Genomic DNA, 21,770 nt, shown 5'->3' on the forward strand with positions numbered 1-21,770 from the left:
CATATAGATATTGATTTGGGATTAAGAGCAATAATTGGAGATTGAGTGATAACTTTGATTTTTTTTTTTTTTTTTTTTTGAGCACAGGGTTTTAAAATCTATATTTATAAATTAAAGATTGAATGATCATGTATAGAGATTGGACTGAACTTTATTTTGAGACCACTTCATTATATAAAAATAGAATCAAGTACATAAAAAATAGCATTGCAATTAGCTTATATGGTAAAGTTACAAATTAACCAATTGTATTTGTTTTAATCTAAACAAAAACTTATGGTTTAATATTATATAGATAAAAAATTAAAAGAGTATAAAAATGAAATTATAACGAGCATTGTCAACGTGCAACGCACGTCATAAAAAAGACTAGTACTATATATAAAAGTGGGAATAGGGGAGGAATAATGAGATTCTCAATAATGCCTTAATGAAATTCTAAATGTTCTAAATTATGATGACCAATTAAATTTTATTTTTGATATTATGCTTAATAGATAATTAACATTAACTATATATTAATAAATATATTTTATTTTTAATTATTTTAATGTTATATAATAAGGCTATACATGAAAATTTTAAAAAAAATGTATTTACTATATATGTTTTTAATTTTATTCAATTTAGAATTAAATTAAATGTTAGAGCTAAATACATATTACATACTTAACGTATTTATTATATACATTATTTTTGCTCTCTTTAACTTAATAGATAATAAAATAAATTTATAATTTATAATCTACATGCATGTGGAAATAGATGAGGGACTTATGAGATTTTCTAAAGTAGCCTTAGTTTAATTTGGAATTTCTAATATATCATTTTAATTAATTTTTATGCATTTTAATCGGAAAAAATAAGTCAGTTATCCTTTTGAAGATCCTTTTTAGTTGTATTTTTTATGCCTTTTAATTGAAAAATATAGATTTCATTTATATTTTTGAATATCCTTTTAGTTAGATTTTTGTGTATTTTATTTCGAAAATATATATATATATATATATATATATATATATATATATATATATATATATATATTCTCTATTTGATTTTATAATATTGTTGTCTAATGATTTTTATAATTAATATTTTTTTTATATTCTTAATCATATGTTCTCATGTTATATTGCTTTTTATGAGGCAAATCGAAAATCTTAATTCAACTGTTGAAAATAGAATATAAATTCTATTAATTTATTATGTTTTAAATTTTTTAAAATAGGATGAAATACTTTATTATTAGACTATATTAGTTAATTACAAAGAAATTAAAATAAAATCTTTTTAAATATATTATTTCTCTTTAATTTTTTTTTTGAAAGGATGGTGTACACTTATTTGAATCATTTACATATTATTATATTTTAAAATTTTTTAAAATTGACATGAAGTATGAAATTATAGTATTTGACTAACATAAAAAAAAAAAAGAGACTTTTTCTTTTTAAGTCTAATGGCATCTCTTGAAAAAATAGGCCATAAATGTTTGAATTTGCTATTATTTTTATTTTCAATTTTTCTATATTAAAAATAAAACAAAGAGAAAATTCAAGAGCTCTATTTTTATTCAATATTTTATTCTTTTATTTTTGAAATTTATAGATTATTTAATTTTTCTTTGACTTAATTAGATATGTTTTTAAATTTTTTTAAATAGATATAAAAATAATTAGATCTTTAAAATTTTAATACTTTTTCAAATATTTTTTATATATGACGTTATGAGATTTGAATTTAATCTCATTTATATCTTCTTTAAACTTAATAAAGTATGTTCCACCGCTAATATTATTGTTTATAACTTTACATATTGATTCCCATATGGTGCTGAGAACTTTAAGCAATTTATTTTTGGATTTTGTACAAAGATATGGTCCAAATTATTACATATTATTGATAAACTTTCAACTTAACTTAATTTGACGAAAATAATTGATGTAGAGATTAAAGTCATATCTTATACTGTGATTATGCAAAGTAAGCCTTGATGTATTAAATTAATGTTATAGCATCGCTAAATTATAGAATATAACGCAGTATAATATTTGTAGTAATTTTATATAATTAATTAACAATAAAAAGATATTTTTTTTATTAAATGGAGAAACAAAAACATCATTTTTTTCAATTAGATATTACAGTACAAGACAATGTTACAAAATTTCATTGTATATATAAAACGCAACATTAATTAATCATTGTATTTGTCTTAATCGAAATAATAATTTATATTTTAATATTACATAAATAACAAAATTAAACGAGTACATAATGAGTAAAGTCAACGTGCAATACGCGTCATAAAAAACCAGTAAATTTTAAAAATATCAACATTACTCTATTTTTAATAAATTTTTAGAGTCTATTTCGTATAAATTAATATAAAATTTTGAATTTGTAAGTTTATTTTCATATTTTGTATGTTTAATTTAAAACATGTAATTTCAATCAAATTTCGTTTAATTATTTTTAGAATAAATTTAAAATAAAAAATTTATTTGGTTTTATTTCCTAAAATACTTTTATCATGATAATTTTATGAAAAGTGAAAAAATAATAAATAATAGTTTCATTCCAATGGAATAAATTGTTCTTATTTATAAGGGCAAAATATTTAATTTGATAGAAAGACTCGATAATATAAAAAATAAAATTTTTGAATATTTTTATTAAATATAATTAATTTATAAATTCAATAAATATATTTTAAGTCAAAAGTCTAAACCAAACATACTAGAGTTGATCCGTAAGTAATTGCTCTGTCTATGAGAATCGAATTCTTAACCCTTAACCTCCCTTAAAAGAGAAGAATTCCAAACCATTTATCCAGTGTTGGTAATAACTTTTTTTTTTTTTTTGGTTCATGATGATGTTATTTTGTTATTATTACTCGTGATAAAGTGAATAATAATCTATCTCTCTGTACTATATATAAATATGAGAATAGAGAGGAATAATGAGATTTTCAATATCACCCTTAATGAAATTTAGAATATCCTAAAATAGTCTTAGTCGTAGCCAATTCAAAATTACATTTTATATTAATGATTGTTTGGATGAGTGGTTTAATATTCTTCTCCCTTAAGTGAGATCGAGGATTCGATCCTCATGGATTGAGTAAATACTACGAGTGTTTGGATGAGTTGTTGACACTATTTTCACTTAAGTGAGTTCCAGAGTTCGATTCTCATGGATAGAATAAATACTACGAATATTTGGATGAGTTGTTCGACACTCTTCTCGCTTAAGTGAGGTTAAGGGCCTTAAATGAGGTCAAAGGTTCGATCCTCATGAATGGAGTAAATACTAGTTATGAGCACTTTACCTCTTCTTGAGCTAATCCTGTGTGAGTGAGATTTAGTTTTAGCCAAGTAGGCTTGAGATATTTATGTTAAGACAAAAAAATATATATATATTATCTGATTGGATATAATTTCTAAAAATTATTTTTTAAATAAATACATATAGATAATAAAAAAGAAAAAAGTATACTTTTTTTTTTTTGTATTGTTGTAGGGAAAATTGAGAGTTTATTCAGTGAGGATAGAATATTTCTTCTATGTAATATTTTTTTATTAATTAATTAACTTATTTATTAATGAATTTTAAATTTGCAATTTAGAAAAATAGAGGAGCAAAATTATAATATAGCATTATTTGCTTTGTAATTTTCATTTATTGACTTGGCTATATATTTTTTTCTTTTGTCTATCAACATCAAATTTCATTAAAGTTTAGCATTTTCAGTTAAAGAAGGGATTGATTTTTGAAATTCAAATTGGTAATTTTTTTTAATATAATTTGTTTCTTATTATATGTCGAGTTATGAAAAGGATCATATTCTTAATAATAATTTTTTATCTTTTATTTTCTTTTTTTGTCACTGAATTAATTTATAATTACTGTCACTTTAATTTAGTAAGAGATTTATATCTCACTTGCAATAAATAGATGACCTCTTGATGATTTAAAATTTTTAATTTTCTTAATATTTTTTCTATTATATTCTAAATTTATTTGACTTGAAAAAATATAGTGTTTATAAAACTAGAGAAAAAACTAGAACTATATAAGCTAATGAAATTACCCGCACTTTGTTGCGGCCTTCGTCTTTAATATTTTTTTATTTAAAATTAATTTTATTAATATAATTATTAATTTTATTGATACGATTGCTATTTATTGTGTACTCAAATTTTTATATATATTTTTATGGAAAAATATATTCATTTTATAAATTTTTTTGTTTTACTATTTTTTATTATAAAAATTATTAAATTTTATGCAAAAGATTCATTTTTATTCTTTTAGATTTTTGGAGTTTTTCCTTTCAAAGAAAAAACCATTGGTATTTTAACTATCAAGAAATTTTTTTTTGAAAAAATTAAGATTACTTATCATAATTTTTCCATATATACTTTTATCATTGAACAAATACATAGAATATATAGAAATTCAAAAAAATTAGTGCTAAGTAAGTATTTTAATTTGCTTAATATTATAGTTGCGAAGAAATATAAAAATGCTAAAGCAATTATTTGGTGAATTGGATAGTTTTTAAAATAAATTGCTATAACTTTTTAATTATATATCTTTAAAGTAAGTTTAGTGATAAATTATTTGTAATTATCACAAATTTCAAATTTACAATGCTAAATATCAAAGAAGTAAGTATGTAGTCACTGAGTGTTAAAAAGACATTAAAACAAAATTGTGATGATAAAATATCAAAAATAAGTAGGGGTAAAATCGTAAAAACGGAAGCTAAAACATAGTTTGTACGTTGTTGTTCTACAGTGTGCCATTCGAGCTGCTAGCAGATGAAAAATAACTTTTAGTATAGGACAAAATGGCAAAAGCATGAAAAAAGACATGATTTTATTGGAATAACACTGTTCTATGAACATTGTTTTTGGGTTTCATTTTAGTGTGTATATATATATACATATATGATATTTATGTATTTGGTCACTTTTTGAGGTTTTAAAAATTTACGTGTACATGCATATATTCCTTTCTTTAATGCACTGGATAAATAATATTGTAACAATACCCAGAATAATTATCATTATCAATTTAGATCATCTGTTCATTTTTTTTCCTTATTAAAGTAAAAAATAATTTATTATTATTTTTCATTATAGTTGTACATAGATATTAATTTGTAGTTGAGGACAGTAGGTTAGAGATTGATGATGACTTGATTTTTTTTTTTGGAAACTTATTAAGGCTTTAATAATCTGGATTTATAAATTAGAGACTGAAGGACTAAATATAGGAATTGAGTTTAATTTTATTTTGAGACCACTTCATTATAAATAAAATAAAATTAAATATATAAAAAGTAGTATTGGAAGTAGTTTTTACGATACAGTTCAATACAAATTAAGCATTACTTTATTTTAATTTAAATAAAAATTTATATTTTAATATTATATAAACAAAAAATTAAAAGAGTATAAATATAAATCGAGCACAGTGAAGGTGCAGAAGCACGTCAAAAAAAGAGACCAGTAATAACAAATGAATTTACTAGTAAGATTAGATGGGCCGGTTTAGTGGTGCTGGATCCAAGTTCAAACCGTTGTATAAGCTCTCCGCATTTTTATGGATGGAATCCGGAAGCCCAAACTTGTGTTTCATACATATGCACTTTGTAGTGCATGGAGCAAAATTCGGCGTGCACGTATAAAAAACCAACATTAAAAACTGAAAATTTCTAAAACCAGAAAGAGCAGGATAGTGCTCTTATTCATTTCAGATCTCAGTCAGTTCCATCGGGTAACCACAGAACACGAACAGAGAGAGGCAAGAGAAAAGACGATGAGTGGGACGGTAAAGAAGATAACAGATGTGGCTTTCAAGGCATCACGGAACATAGATTGGGATGGTATGGCCAAGCTTCTTGTCTCTGACGAGGCTCGCAAGGAGTTCAACAATCTCCGCCGCGCTTTCGACGAAGTCAATTCTCAGCTCGAAACCAAATTCAGTCAGGTCTACTTCTTCCCTCCTCTCTCTCAATCTAAATTTTTAGGGTTTGATTTTTTAGTAATGATAAGTTTAGATCTGCGTTCTCTCTATAATTAGGGTTTCGTGGAACAAGTTTGTTGGATCTAAGTTTTTGTCGTATATAGTATTGCAAATTTGTATGTGCCGTTTCTTTTGTGATCGGATGGCAACAAGTTAAATTCTGGCTTAGATTACTTTGAGCTACGAGTTCCTTTCATTTTCCAAATATTTGTTAAAGGGAAAAGCTAAGCCACCAAGTGCCAACTAATTCTGTAATTGTTTGAGGATCATCAGGGAAATATTTTATGAGCTGACCTTGGTATTCAATATGCATTTATTTGGGATTTAATGCTTCTATTGAGCATTAGCTTTTGCACTTGGGTATGCTTACCATTTTGAATTCAATGGTCCAATCAATATGTTGTTTAAGCAATACAATTCATGCAATTATTCTAGTGAAATATGATACTAGTTACTTTTGCTGGTAGGAAATGTTCATTAAGGGTTTAAATGTGGTTAATTAGATAGGGATACATGATCATTTCCTCCGTGTATTTAACAAAATATGCATTAATGTCTTCTTCCACTTTTAAAATTTGAACAAATTTATTCCTCTGTTAGTATCCTTTTGGTTTATTTGTTTCTCATATGCAGGTGATAGGTTACATTGCTTTTATGATTTGTGGCCAGCATAATTGTTTGGACCACGACTGCAATAAATTTTTGCAGTTTCTTGTGAATTTCTTTTTATTATCAATCTTTTGAACATGGTTATAAAGTATGCTAGTATCGTTGTTTGTCCATTGGCCTGTTTATTTTATGTATTTGTTGGTTTATTACTAATTCATTTATTTCCAATTGAAGATATATATTGTTTAATGACATTGCAGATTGGCATGAAATATGTTTTCATTGATTAAAAATTGATAAGTAGTTATTTTTGCTCTAAATTATGCAGGAACCTGAACCCATAAACTGGGAGCATTATAGGAAGGAAATTGGTCCTCGCTTGGTTGATGTGTACAAGGAAGCCTATGAGAGTATGTTTCTACATTCTTTAATTGTGGTTGTGGATTTTTTTTCTTATTTTTTTACTTCTGTAAGTAGTACCTATGCTATTTGCATCAGCGACTGAAAGTCTTTTGAATAGGAAGCCACTGGAAGTAGAGTTCTGCCTTGGCTTTAGGAGATTACTTTTCCTAATTCCTGGTCAAAATTAGGGAAACCTTTAGATTTTTGTTGAACATAAGTTCTTTTTTGCAAAAGTAGGTGCTGCAGGAATTTGTATTAAAGCTTCTCTTAATGGTATATAACTTTAATGTATTTGAAGCTGTGGTGCTTTAAGCCTAAAACTATGCTTTGCACATATTAGTATTTTCTGCCATGGAAATTCTGGACCTGTGTTGTGGATGAAAATGTTGGTCAAAGTGCTCTTTCATGCTAATTCAGCTTTGTATTATTGTGTATTGCTTTGCAGGCATTGAGATACCCAAGTATGTTGACACTATCACACCTCAATACAAACCAAAGTTTGACTCTCTGGTGAGGATTGGAGAGATGATATTCATTTTCAATTTCTGTGACCCCATTTGTTGGGGAAATGCTTGACAGAAACTATCTCACACAATTACACGCACAGAGGAATACACGGAACATAGGTTCTGTAAAATGAACCTTCAAAGGGTTGTGTTTGTTATTGATTTCTTTGGTACATATAGATAGAGATATAACTATTGGGTTTTGATTTCAAAACTAGATTTTGACCATTCATGCTTATCTCTGCACCTAAACTAAGCTATAACTAGCTGAGTAATACACACAATCTAAAGCCCATACCTGTCACCTAACTTGACTAACAAACTTTCTGTAACAACAAGCTTTATAGCATAAAACAAAATACAATTTCCTATGTAAAATTCGAACTAGTTAAAATATCTTGACTCAAATCCTGTAGCTCCAACACTTCTTGAGATTTTTGTTGGAGGATTTTAGCCTGTGCTTTCATTTTAATTTTTGCTTGTCCTTTTCCTTTTTTCTTAGAGCATCTTTCTCATCTAATGTAGACTTTATTGGTCTTTTTTTTTTTTTTTTTGGACCTCTCGCCAATAGAAACTCCCACCTGAAAGTAATTCCCTTAATAGTTTCCAAAGTTTCATCAAGTTTCTTTCTGCTAGATCTTTTTTTGCAACAAAACATACTTTTATAGTGGCTCTTGCTCCTCAACGACAATTTTCTTATGGCAGTTGTTGGATATGCTTTGGTCCTTCAACAATTTTTAGACGTCTCGGGTTTTCTTCAACAATTTTTTCTAGCTTATAGACATGTACGTCATTCAACATTTTTTTTGCTGCTTCAGGACATGGCATGGGTCCTCTTCAACAACTTTTGTAGTTTTGGGACATGCCAGGGTCCTCCTCAGGTTATGGACATGCTGGTCCTCTCTAGATCTTTACTTCCAAATGCCGAAAAAACAAATTTCTCACCTCGAAAATATGTGGAATTTAAAGAAAAAAGTTCAGACTTGATGGGCATGCTTCATTTTAAACCAAAGATTTGTTTTCACTTTCAAAACCACACTTATTTTCTCCGAAATACTTTTTTTTTTCCCTTTCACCCAGAAGCCATTTAAGACCATCCAAAGCTTTGATACCATGTTGGAGACTGGATGGCAGAAAAACTACCTTACAAAGCTCGCACACACACAAAAACACACATTACAGATTCTGTAAAATGAACCTTCAAGGGTGTGTTTCTCATTGATTTCTTTGGGACACTTACATAAAGATGATAGCTATAGGATTTTGATCGCAAAAGTGGGTTTCAGCCATTTCTAACCCCACTTATCTTTGCACCTTAACTAAGCGGTACCTGGCGGACCAAAATGCACAATCTAAAGCCTCTACTTGCTGCCTAACACCACTAACAGACTTGCTGTAACAACAGAAAACAAAATACAATTTTCCATCCAAAGTTCAGACTAACTAAAAGTATCTCAACAAATAGCTCACAGCTCCAACATCATCACTTGCTCCTTTAGCTTCTTTGGAACTTTCCCGAGGCTGAAGGATCTGCTACTACTACTCTGTAATTTTCTTGAAGCAACTATGAAGATAATCTAGCTTAACTTGCTTAGAAATATAAATTTAAATGCTCAATAGAGTTGGTTTTTCTGATTTTCCGTGCTATCATACTTGTGCAAATGATGTTCAAAAAACTTATGTTTCATTTCTTTTAACCATCTAATGAAGTCGAATTGTCTTGAGCTCAGTTGGTGGAACTAAAGGAAGCAGAGGAAAAATCTCTTAAGGAGTCTGAAAGATTAGAAAAAGAAATTGCAGAAGTCCAAGAGTTGAAGGTGATGAATTACTGCTTCATTTCTCCTCTCTTATTTTGTCTTATGTCAAAAATTTCAATGGTCTATTTTCTCATGGGATTTATTGTCAAATTAACAGCAAAAGATCAGTACCATGACTGCTGATGAATACTTCGAGAAGCATCCTGAGTTAAAGAAGAAGTTCGATGATGAAATCCGCAATGATTATTGGGGTTATTGATTTCAGGTCTGTGCATTAGTCATGGGGAGCTTGAAAATGAAGTTTCAGTTTGTCCAAAATATCATGGGCACCGAATAAAAAAAAAAAAAACACCAGAGTATCTTTCTGATTTTGGTTGTCTGGTCTTTTTGGATGCACCAAGTTGAATATACTTGGGTTTTGACTCCATGAAATGCTCAATTAATAGATATTGGGAAAGCATGAACAAGCTTTGCATTGTTACATTTTTGAGTTCAATTAATTGGTTTTGTTGCCCTCCTTTGCGTTTTTAATTTGAGTTGAATTATAAATTGGCAACCATTAATGAGGATACAACACGGAAGCAACAAGGATTAATTGCTGCATGGAATTTACCAGCAAACATGTAAAACAGAGGAGAGACTGTATATTCATGAAATGAATGGTTGCACAGTAGAATTTTATATTCCATTTCTAAGCTTTGAAATCAAAATTGACCTAGAATTGGATTCCAAATCAACTAAACTAAAATTAGTACAACGAACCCTTAGTACACATTTTCCGTATTCAACCTTACAACTTGTTCCTTTTGTTAATTTTAATGCGCTCAATCGAAGACCTCAATTAAATTTTGGGTCAGCTATGGAAAATTTTTAACACAAACTAATAAACTGCTGGGTGCTAAGAAACTGGTTTTTCTAGGGCTGTCTTTCATTTCTTATTGAGATTTCCAAAAACAAAGTTGATTATTAGACTCTATAAAACAAATAATAAAATTTATATATTGTGTGAGTCTTGTTTACAGTCATCGAGAAATTAGCTTATTTTTCATGATCGCACACTGTTTGTGAAAATTTTAATTATTGTGATTTTATTAATGAATATGTTTCGTACTTCCCTATCTAATTTGATATTAATAACATATTGCATGTGCCCTAATTTTCACTAAAACAATTAATTATGGATACTAATGTAATCCTAACAGCCAACTTCTGCGGTGCTTCAATTATGCACAGGACCAGTGGAGCGGCCATGTGCGGCAATAACATAGCCAGATATTCTTCTGCTGGCGTTATTTTGTTGACAAGTGAAGCATCTGAAATATTTACCCACAGATGTTAGTTGAGGCGGTAAGCATCTGAAATATTTACCCATTTATTATTTATAGACGATTTTTTATTTCAACTCTTTATTTGTTTCTATATATTTCTTTGATATTTGGAGCATTTGAAAAATCAATTAACGAAAAATGATATTCAAATTAAAAAAAAAAAAAAGATCATTTTCCATGTAGTTTTCTTTAAAATATTTATCAAAATATAAAAGCAATATTATTATTCATTATTTATAATAACATCAACGAAGGAGCTTTCCTTATAAAGTACTTATCACAGAGTATAGATTCTCTATTGACAATGATGCACAAAAGACGCAACGCCACGCAACGCAAAAGGTCTGTACCTCAAAACGACTGCGTTAGTTACTACTGTTGTGCACGTCCCGCCGCTAACAGCCAACACCATATTCTCTCTCTTACATTTGCATGCTTTTTTGCCACATGGCTTAACATTGTCCGTCATCTTCAATCACCCATTTTTTTTTGTTGCATATTAGAATACAGAGTTATCTAGCTTCCTTCCGTGTATCCATGTACCAAATTAATTAAATTGTTTTTAGCAAAATCTATAAACAACTCTCTATATTTTAGAGAAAAAATCTTGCAGCATTGCAAATTTTGTGAGTCACCTGTTATATTCGTAAAACTACGAATTTTGCTAATAAAATATTATTTTAAATATTAGTAGTAATATTTTTTTGTGTTTTTGATATTTATATGCAAGATATTTACTTAATGTGTGATGAGTATAATCTTCAGGATAATAATTTTCACTTATTAAATAAGTGCTTTATAGATTTAATTTTAGAAATTTGAGTATTCGATAGAATAATTTTATAAATTAAAGTATTTAATTTATTGTTTTATTAATTGAAGTGCGTATCAATGTAAAAATTAAGGGTGCCACTGTAAAGTGCAAAAGTGAACATTTTAAATATTAGCAATAATATTTTGTATTTGTGTTTTTGATATTTATATGTAAGATATTCACTTAATGTGCGATGAGTATAATCTTGAGGATAATAATTTTCACATTTTCAACTATTAAATAAGTGCTTTATAAATTTAATTTTAAAAATTTAAATATTTAAAAGAATAATTTTATAAATTAAAATATTTAATTTATCGTTTTATTAATTGAAGTGCGTATATGTAAAATTAAGGGTGCCACTGTAAAATGCAAAGGTAAATTTAAGCAGAGCCAAATTTTTTTAAAAATTATTATTATTATTTTATTTTTTTATTACAGTAAATAATTAAAAAACACTCATTTTAATTAAAAATTAAATTAATTTTTTATTGATTTGGTTAATGGATAGGTGGATACACCGTGTGGATAAGTGAATGAGAAATGATTGACTGATTGATTTCCTATTTCCAACAACCACACTCCTCTACCAAACTGATACAGTAAACCACCACTCCACCACCAAATAAAAACCACAGAGTGAGAGAGAAAGAAAAGAGGCTGTAAATTCATTAAATTGTCAGTGCGTAAGTCTGTCACTCTCAAATCTCAATACACCAAAAAGGCACTCCGCTGTCTTCCAATTTTCATAACCAAAATCTTTTATGCCTTTTTTTTATTTTTTATTTTCTTCTTGTCAGTCTTTTCTATGTAACTGCACTTAATTCAGATCCCAAAAATTCCTCTTTTCTTCAACTGCCTTTTTTTTTTTTTTCCTGCCTTTACTAGACATTTTCCTTGATATTGCTTCCAATGTTATATCTTCTAGATTGACCCTTTTATAACTATTTTCCTCCATATCCTCAAAGCTTCTTTTTTAAGTCTTATTGTTGACAAAGTTCCATTTTTTTCCTGTGGGTCAAGTTTGTTTTTGATAAAGTTCTTTTTTTTTCTCAAAAGGGGTTCAGCTTTACTAGTCTTTGGAGTAAGTAATGGATACAGATCAAGATGGGTATCCAACATTTGCAGAGGGCAGGGAAACTAGGTACTCCAGTGCCCGAACTGGAAATGGAGTTGGCAAAGATTATGGGGGTGATCATCCTGAGATGGGTTTTCAAGACCAAGTTAGAGAGTTCTTGAAAGGGGCGGGTGAATTGAGTGTACAATTTGCTAAAGGGTGCAGGGACGTAGTGGTGCAAAGTCTAGGGAGAGAGGATTCCTTTATTGTGAAGAATTTTGGGGGAAATTCTTATATTGGGAAGAAAGTTGGGCGTGGGTATGAAAGGGTTTGTAAGAAATTAACTGGGTTCAATGAGTACTTGCCTGAAGATAAGGATCCAGTGCATGCTTGGTCAGTGATATGTATTGTCTCTGTTCTTGCTTTTGCAGGTAATAAAAGTTAATATTTGCCGTTTGGGTTGCTTTTGCATTTATTTCATATGTTCGTTGGTGAGGAAAAGAAGAAATAACGTGAATTTTCTTGTTTTGCCGAATGGGTTATGATTTCATTTATCCATTATGCTTCCTGTAATTGCTTGCAAATATAGGGAACACGAGACTGGTTGTTGAGTTCATTGATGCATTCTGTTCTTTTTTCTTTGTTAGATTAGAATTTACTTTTGTGGGTAAGAAAAATTAAGAGAAGAAATTAGTCATAATTCAATGTCCAACTTTGTCTTATGTGATTTTGGATTTGGAAACCAAAAGTTTTCTCTTGTACTTGAACTACTGTTTCAATTAATTATGTTTCTATTTTTATAGCATTACTGCGGGTGTTACTAACTATTACCAGTATTGGGTGTTAATTGCGGGTAGATTTAATGTTAATCAAGTGTATGAGCCATGGGAGGTACTGCTCTAGAACACATTTGTGGGCAACGGTTTCTAAATTTGTTATTCAAGGTTCGTAGCTTTGTTTTTTGTTTTGCTTGTTAAATGAAAACTAAGCTGCTTCTTATGAACGGCCAAATGCTGTAGAGTCTAGAATCATTGCAATCTATCGCAGTAACTGAATATAATATAGATATAGGTTAATAGATCTAAATAGGAATTTCAGACAGTAGATGTTGAACTATTTAGTCTTTCTAAATCGAACCTATGCACAACTCTTGTGTTAACTTAGCATGTCCTATAAGAGCATCTGGTTTAATGTACATGTAAAATGGTCAGGGCAGGTTAAATAGGGAGGAAAACATGTAATATCAAAAATTTGCCTTTTTATATTTTTATGGAGATTGAGACTTTACAGACACTTTACAGACAATTTGTGGGGAATCAAGGGGTGAGTTGACTCTTTGCCACTGACACAGGAGAAGGTAAAGGGTGCCTTCCTAAAAGAATCGGACAGATGGCGTCTTATTTCCAACTTCTGCCTCCATGCATGAGTGATCTTGTGGAAAAAGTTTAGCGAAATTGACTATTTTGTTTTATCAAAGTTTCAATTGAATTTATCAATATCTTACTGTCTAATCCAAAGATGTCAAACTTTTGTTTTCACTGTAATGATATTCTGATTTTGATATTTGACTACAATCTTGCGATGTTGGTCTATGATGGTGTCCAGGCATAATAAATAACTATTTTGTTTGTTAAACATATTCCTGAGAGGCAAATAATAACTAAAAAATTTAAATGATACATTACACTCTTTCTGGATGTCTTGTTTTCTTCAACTATAATTTCCAAAGAATAACTTCTTGCTTTTGGTCCCACCTGCATAGCTATTTGACCCTGCTGACATGGTTTAGCAATTTGCAGTCTTGAATGTAAGTACTGAACATGATACCTCTGCCACGCTGATAAAGAAGGTGTTCATACATCCTCCTAGTGCTGACCGCATATTGCTTCCAGATGGTAGATACATGGCATATAGGGAGCAAGGTGTTCCAGCTGACAGAGCTAGATTTTCAGTGATAGCTCCACATGCTTTCCTTTCCTCTCGACTTGCAGGTTGGATAATCTCTGTTAAACATATCTAGCTGGCATAGAGTGCTACAAAGTTTGAAAATATACCAACTATTAGTTTTTAATCTTTTTATATTTCTTTTTCTTTCTTCAAAAAAAATTAGGATTGCCTGGACTCAAGGCTTCACTATTGGAAGAGTTTGGCATCTACTTGTTAACCTATGATCTTCCTGGTTTTGGAGAGAGTGATCCTCACCCAAATAGAAACCTTGAGTCATCAGCATTTGATATGTTGTTCCTAGTAAATGCTTTGGGTGTTAAGAACAAGTTCTGGGTGGTGGGATACTCGAGTGGGAGCCTTCATGCTTGGGCGGCACTCAGATACATTCCTGATAAACTTGCAGGTAGGCAGACCTTGTCTTATTATTAATATTAGCATGTGATATTTCACTCAGATGTTTTCTTGAATGGCTTAGTTTAGATGGTGGTATGGCATGGAGTTCAGAATGAAATTAATGCTCTAAAGCATAGTGATGATCTTGTCTACGTTAATATGTGTATACACATATCAGTGAAGCTTGAAGCGGAAAGAAAAAACAGTGTTTTGTTTTCATTGGTTGAATGATGCATTTCAGAATAAAGGTCTCTGAGTCCAGAATATTTGCTATATTTCAAAATTATTAGGATATTCTTTTTCACGCGGTTGATTAAAAGAAGTAACAACTCCTAGTGTGCTAATGAAAATAATTGTCATGATCCTCCATGGCTTACTTGCAGGTGCAGCCATGTTTGCTCCTATGGTTAATCCATATGATTCATTAATGACCAAGGATGAGAGACGTGGAATCTGGGAGAAGTGGACTCGGAGAAGGAAATTTATGTACTTCTTAGCTCGGAGGTTTCCTAGATTTCTTTCCTACTTCTACCATCGGAGCTTCCTGTCTGGAAAGCATGATCAGATTGACACATGGCTCTCACTTTCACTGGGAAAGCGAGTGAGTGATTTTTCTCATCAATAACTGTGCAAGGTTATGAAAATTCTTCTTTATCTTTTCTTATGAATTTCCACATAATTTTTCCAACTCACTGGTGAGGAAGTTTAAATTCAGAGTGCAACAATTTATTGTTGAGATATTGAAAGTAAATTAATGATTCAGGATTTATTTATTTATTTATTTATTTTTTTTGTTAGTGCTTATCCCATTTCTGAAATTTTTTGACATTTCTTTCCATGATAATTATAAATATACTGAAAGGAGAAAAGTTAACTTGCTTGAGTTATTGAAAGTAACTTGATTCTCTTGTATGTAAATGGCTATTCTGAGTCATCTCAACAGAAAAGAAAGGTTACTCCATAGATAATACATTTGACAATCATATACAACTAGTTTGAATTTTCTTTGTCTCTCAAAGATCAAATGAAAAATGGAAGAGGACATTGTTTCATTTTCAGTATCATGTAACCACCAGACTTGCTCTTTCTAGGATAAAGCATTGATTGAGGATCCAATCTATCAAGAACTCTGGCAAAGAGATGTGGAAGAGTCAATCCGACAGGGAATTGCAAAACCCTTCATAGAGGAAGCTGTTCTGCAAGTTTCAAACTGGGGTTTTAGCCTTGCAGACATCAAATTGCAAAAGAAAAAGCAGGGGAAAGGTGTTTTCAATTGGCTTAAATTTGTGCTCTTTAGATCTGAAGAGGAATATATAGGTTTTTTTGGCCCAATACACATATGGCAGGTAACTAACATGATTAACTTTTTCTCCATTTATTAGCTGCTTCAACTTCAAGCTTCGTTGCTCTTGCATTTCAAAAATTTCTTTTCCCAGAGTCATGACATCTTATATTGGTACACTTAAAAGATCAATTACTTGAAAACAAGTGTGGTGCATTATTTGATTCTTTGTATGGCTCATATCCATAAGAAGTTTTTGACTACTTTAAATTCAAAATAAATAGTTCTACTGAAGTGATGTGAAGTTGGCATATTCTAAAATGGCATTACTTTGTTGTTCTTTCCTTACAAAGAAACAAATTACAAAAGCTGCATTTATAATGTCGTGCAGGGGATGGATGATAAGGTCGTTCCACCATTGATGACTGATTTTGTTCACCGGGTTCTACCCGGGGCTGCAGTGCATAAGCTCCCATATGAAGGACATTTCACATATTTCTATTTTTGCGATGAATGCCATAGACAGATATTCACCACACTTTTTGGGACCCCACAAGGCTCACTAAACAATAACATAGAAGTATGTCAAATTCCAAATGATGAAGATCGCGTGAAGTCTCAGGAGGTAAAACAGACAGAACAACAGGTAGATCAAACTCCACCAGAGGCTGATGTTAAAGAACAGGAAGATTGCATGAAATCTCAAGAGGTAAAACAAACAGAACAACAGGTAGATCAAACTCCACTAGAGGCTGATGTTAAAGAACAGGAAGAAGTAACTGATACCAAAGACTATTTGGTATAAATGAATTCCACAAAATTATACAGAATTCATTTACAAATCCAAATTTTGATATTTGGTGTAAATGAAAATCATTTTGGAATTTCACATTTAGTATAATTTTATGGAATTAGTTATACTTGGATCTAAAAGTCTATCGAAATTGATAGAATTTACAAATGAATTCTAAGCAAAAGCTATGAGGCATGTAAGTTCTTTATAATTTAGAAAATTAGCAATGTACATAACTTAGGTCTCTGTTTAATCATGGGGTGAAAAGAAACAAAAATATATTTCATTTGTTTTGTTTTGCCCTTGGAATCATTTTGGGAAGCTGATGGTCAAGAATTAGGATTTGAAGAGAGAAAAATATACAAAAAAGTTCGTTCAGATTTCACATTCTATGTATGCTCAAGTTGGCTTGAAAACTGCATATTACATATTAATTTATAAAGATCTACTTTCTATGAATTTTTTTGTTCTTGATTTTCACATTGATCTTTATTTTTATATAATAAAAAGCTCCCTTAGAAAAAAATGCAATGCATCTTGATAGAAATGCAAGAGTATGCAATAGAATTAGTAATTATTTTGCATTGGTTACTGGACTAGAAAAATGCTATGATGAGGCTCCAGCAAAATCAGAGGATATCTGTACTCTTCTATTCTATTTGAATGGTAGAGTTCTATTGTGTATCAGTTAATTTGTTGTCTGTTGAGAACAGTAAACTTAGAATTTACTGGATGAGTATGTGTGTATACAAAGATAAACCTGAAAAAAAAGAATGACATTAGAACCCTTTATTGGAAATTATTGATTTAGTTTGTGGCCAAATGACAAAAATTTTGAACTTGTTACAGACAGTTTGGCATAAATGAACTTAAAATGTGGGATTGGCAAAAATGAACTTAAAACTGTGGGATGTGGAATTCAATTATAAATGAATTTTTCATGTTTAGAAATTAGAATAAATTTAAAAATTGAAAATTTATTTTTTTTTTTTTTAAATACCCTTAGTGTAATAATTTTAGAAAGCCATGATTGTTTAAATTTGTGAAATTCATTTGAAAGTTACACTTTTTTTTGTAGAAATTGGTTTAGTTATATTCAAAGCTTTTTATATATATATATATATATATAAAGGAGCAATATTCAAATTTATAGAATTGAATTGGTAAATTTAATTCTTCCTTTTTTTTTCATATTAAGCACAAATTTTGAATTTATAAATGAAATTTACAAAAAAATTTTGGAATTTATTTATTCCAAACAAACAAGTTAACATTTTTGTACAATTTTAAGTTCAACTATGAACTTATCTTTATCAGTATAATTAGGGCTTTATGTTTTCCTTAAGCATGGAGGGTATTATACCACTGGATCACTTTCAATCTTTTTATTTTTAATCTAAACTTAAAAAAATTTATAATAAATAAAATATAAGTTAAAAAATATAAACAAATCAATAATTTATAATAAATAAAATACAAGTTAAAAAATATAACCAACTAGATGATTTTTTTTATTCATTAAGTGTGGTAATAAACTGAAATAACGTTGCGGATTACACAGTATGGATATCTCCAATTAATTCATCAAATTGATGAAAACAATGATTCAAACTCGAGACATTTCACTATTCATATAAGTGAGAAACCAACTAGAACGCAACTGATCGACAATAGTCAATTTTTCATATAAGATAGACTTCAATTTGGTTTGTGCAATCTCAAAAAATAATGTTCTACAATTTAATTGTTTTACAAACGTGAATTATCATGTATAAATTTTTAATATGCAATAGTATATTCTACTATTATGGCAGAACATAAAAATTACATTTATAAATGTATAATTTTTTGGTAATTAACCGTGCATCGTGCCGGATTGCATTTCTGCCCTCCTGACATGTTAAAAGTCTTATTTATTACTAGCATTTCGGCATTATATGTAACAGCCCAGCCCATGGTAGATATTGTCCGCTTTGGGCCACACAAGCCCGCACGGTTTTGTTTCTGGGCCAGGGAAACCTCCACTCTGTCAGCCCAAAACGCGTCTACCATGTTCAAGGTTGCCACCCTTTATGTATAGGACTTCCACCTTGTGCGTAGCCGATGTGGGATTCGCCTAAGGTGTTGTGCCCCAAACCTGGGATGTCACATACACCCCCCCTTAGGGACTCAGCGTCCTCGCTGAGGTTTGCCCCACCACCGGCCAGAGGGACAAGGCTTGGCTCTGATACCAAATTGTAACAGCCCAGCCCATGGTAGATATTGTCCGCTTTGGGCCACACAAGCCCGCACGGTTTTGTTTCTGGGCCAGGAAAACCTACACTCTGCTAGCCCAAAACGCGTCTACCATGTTCAAGGTTGCCACCCTTTATGTATAGGACTTCCACCTTGTGTGTAGCCGATGTGGGATTCGCCTAAGGTGTTGTGCCCCAAATTGTGACATCCTACTCCGAGTCGAGTCTTAGCATAGAGTTGAGTAGTCGAGTTGAGTCGAGTTGAACCAAACCCGGTTGGGGTAGAATGAGATTATAAGTGGACTTATTTGAGTGAGAGAAAAAGATCAAGCACATGGGTGAAGATTGATTTGCATTAAAAGATTGAGCTTGGGTATTAAGTTGTAGCCTGTTTACAATTGAGGTACCATTTAGGAAGTTTTCCATAAAATCCTTTGATTTTTGATGGCCTACCCGTAATACCCATTTCACTTTCCCATTTTCATGTTTATCTTCATCTTCTTCATTTTCTTCCTTTCCTCTTCCACCTTACTTTCAATTTTAATGGTAGTTAAGCCTTAACTTCAACTTCTCTTTTATCCAAGTAAGTAAACCTTCTTGAAGTTCATAATTGAATCATTTGGTGTTATTATTTTAGAATTCATAAGAATTCTTATTTATAGGTGAAGGGAGTTCTAAGAGTGTAGAGAAAAGAAGCTAAAGAAGAACTCAAGCTTTTTGGAGTAAAGGTTTGATAGCTCTTGTTATTTTTCATTTTCTTTGTATGAGATTTGTGTGGTGTGTTGCTATGAGACAAATCTTGCTTTATGTTGAGTGGGAGGACTGGTAATGGTGAGAAAACAGGGGAAAACAGGGGAAGTATTGAATAAATGAAGTGAATATTGAGTTTATGTTGAAACAGGTTTTGCTGGAAATTTTACCAGTAACTTCATCTTGATTTTGACCCCATTTAATGATGGAATTAGGAAGTGTCATAGAAGAGTTATTTGTTCCTCTATGTGTTAGCTTCACATGGGTTTTTGAATCATCCAAATTGGAGTTATATATTGCGAGATATGACCAAAAGAGTACAGACAGTGCAGGCTGGAAGCGCGCGCGCGAATTGCATGACGAGTTCGCGTTGCCTTCTCGCGCTCGCGAATTTAAACTACGCGCTCGCGACTTTCACCTGAAACTCTCTGACTCTCATTTGGCACATCTCGCGCTCGCGACTTTCAAGTACGCGCTCGCGACTTGTGCTCGCAAACTCTCTGACTTTCATTTGGCACATCTCGCGCTCGCGACTTTGAAGTGCGCGCTCGCGTACTTGGCCCTTGGCCCGTAAGCAATCGCGACCTTCATCGCGCGCTCGCGAATTTGGCCTGGGAACTCACTGTCTCTCATTTGGCACTTCTCGCGCTCGCGACTTTCAAGTACGCGCTCGCGACTTGTGCCCGATAACTCACTGTCTCTCATTTTGCATTCTACGCGCTCGCGACTTTGAAATACGCGCTCGCGACTTGTGTTTTCATACATTTTTGGACTTCATTTTCAATGCAATTGTATTCCTTTGCTTCACTTATATGCCTCCAATCATTTTAACATCAAATACAACATTAAATCATGTATTAAACCAACATGTAAGCATGCAAATGATGTGAAATCAAATATACATTATGAATTATGAAGTTATGAACTATTAATATGATGTTGTGTGATATTATTGACATACCAACATTATGCTCCATTGAGGTTAGGTAGAAACCATGTAGATAAGGCTATGTCGCGACATAGGATAGCAGATCTGCACCTCATACAGTTTGATACTCCGGCTACAGGCCGTTGAGTGGATATGATTATATATGGGCCATAGCAGCCAAGCATACAGTATTCATCCAGTTTTATACAGTTTTTCTTATCACTTCGGTTTCACTATAACCTTATGGAGCCATACAGATATCTTGACATAACATTTCATGAATTAGACAGTATTATAAACAGTACAAAGGATAATCAAGGTATCGTGAAAGTATCATGATGTGTGTGCTTATATGTGTTTGCATGGTTCTTTCTATACATGTATGTGCTTAATTGTTTCTTTATCTGTTGAGATATCCACTGAGCTTTATTTGCTCAGCGAGTTACCTGTTTAACTCGCAGGTTTTGAGTTTGGACCGTAGAGAGTCAGCTTACAACTGCTGCAGTTCATCTGTAGAAGACTCAGTATTCAGGGTAGCTACTCATTTTAATATGTATCTTTGTCTACCCTTTTTATGGCATGTACAAGGCACTCAGTTGGGCCCATTTCATTTTGTAAACTAGTATCATATTTTGTAAGTATAAATTACATTATTTTTGTAAATAGTATCAGCAAGCTATTATATTCAACATACATTATGATTTCAGCATGTCAGGCCATACAGTCAACCAGTTTGTAGCGTCTCGGTCCGGTTCATTCGAGTTTACGGGTGGACCGAGAAGGGGTGTTACATTATATTTGTGTCCTCCAAAATTATTTGCATCTATAATCACACTCATAGACCAAACTAATCATAATAAAAAATTTTTAAAAAGTATTCCGATTTTTTTTCCCCAATATATAGTCAAAAATGCCTTCGTTTCAATAAGAAATC

General features: G+C 30.9%; 2 protein-coding genes across 2 annotated transcripts; both read left to right on the forward strand.

Moving 5' to 3' along the window:
• The first annotated feature begins 5,695 nt into the window (after nt 1–5,695).
• On the forward strand, nt 5,696–9,827 carry LOC105628140 (ATP synthase subunit d, mitochondrial). The gene is made up of 5 exons (XM_012209486.3): nt 5,696–6,000; nt 6,974–7,055; nt 7,493–7,557; nt 9,284–9,370; nt 9,468–9,827. The coding sequence occupies exons 1-5, from the start codon at nt 5,830–5,832 to the stop codon at nt 9,567–9,569; spliced, it is 507 nt and encodes a 168-aa protein (XP_012064876.1). The 5' UTR covers nt 5,696–5,829; the 3' UTR covers nt 9,570–9,827.
• Nucleotides 9,828–12,069: 2,242 nt separating this feature from the next.
• Nucleotides 12,070–17,383, forward strand: LOC105628138 (uncharacterized). The gene is made up of 6 exons (XM_012209484.4): nt 12,070–12,940; nt 14,309–14,500; nt 14,620–14,859; nt 15,233–15,450; nt 15,941–16,195; nt 16,523–17,383. The coding sequence occupies exons 1-6, from the start codon at nt 12,544–12,546 to the stop codon at nt 16,934–16,936; spliced, it is 1,716 nt and encodes a 571-aa protein (XP_012064874.1). The 5' UTR covers nt 12,070–12,543; the 3' UTR covers nt 16,937–17,383.
• The last annotated feature ends 4,387 nt before the right edge of the window (nt 17,384–21,770 follow it).

This window comes from Jatropha curcas, chromosome 1 (assembly GCF_041381405.1).
Source record: "Jatropha curcas cultivar XTBG-Jc1 chromosome 1, XTBG_Jcur_1.0, whole genome shotgun sequence".
NCBI lineage: Eukaryota > Viridiplantae > Streptophyta > Magnoliopsida > Malpighiales > Euphorbiaceae > Jatropha > Jatropha curcas.

Coding starts and splice junctions, on each gene's coding strand:
- LOC105628140 (XM_012209486.3), top strand. CDS start 5,830: ATGAGTGGGACGGTAAAGAAGATAACAGATGTGGCTTTCAAGGCATCA. Junction 6,001..6,973: donor TCGAAACCAAATTCAGTCAG/GTCTACTTCTTC, acceptor TAAATTATGCAG/GAACCTGAACCCATAAACTG. Junction 7,558..9,283: donor AACCAAAGTTTGACTCTCTG/GTGAGGATTGGA, acceptor TCTTGAGCTCAG/TTGGTGGAACTAAAGGAAGC.
- LOC105628138 (XM_012209484.4), top strand. CDS start 12,544: ATGGATACAGATCAAGATGGGTATCCAACATTTGCAGAGGGCAGGGAA. Junction 14,501..14,619: donor CCTTTCCTCTCGACTTGCAG/GTTGGATAATCT, acceptor AAAAAAAATTAG/GATTGCCTGGACTCAAGGCT. Junction 16,196..16,522: donor GCCCAATACACATATGGCAG/GTAACTAACATG, acceptor AATGTCGTGCAG/GGGATGGATGATAAGGTCGT.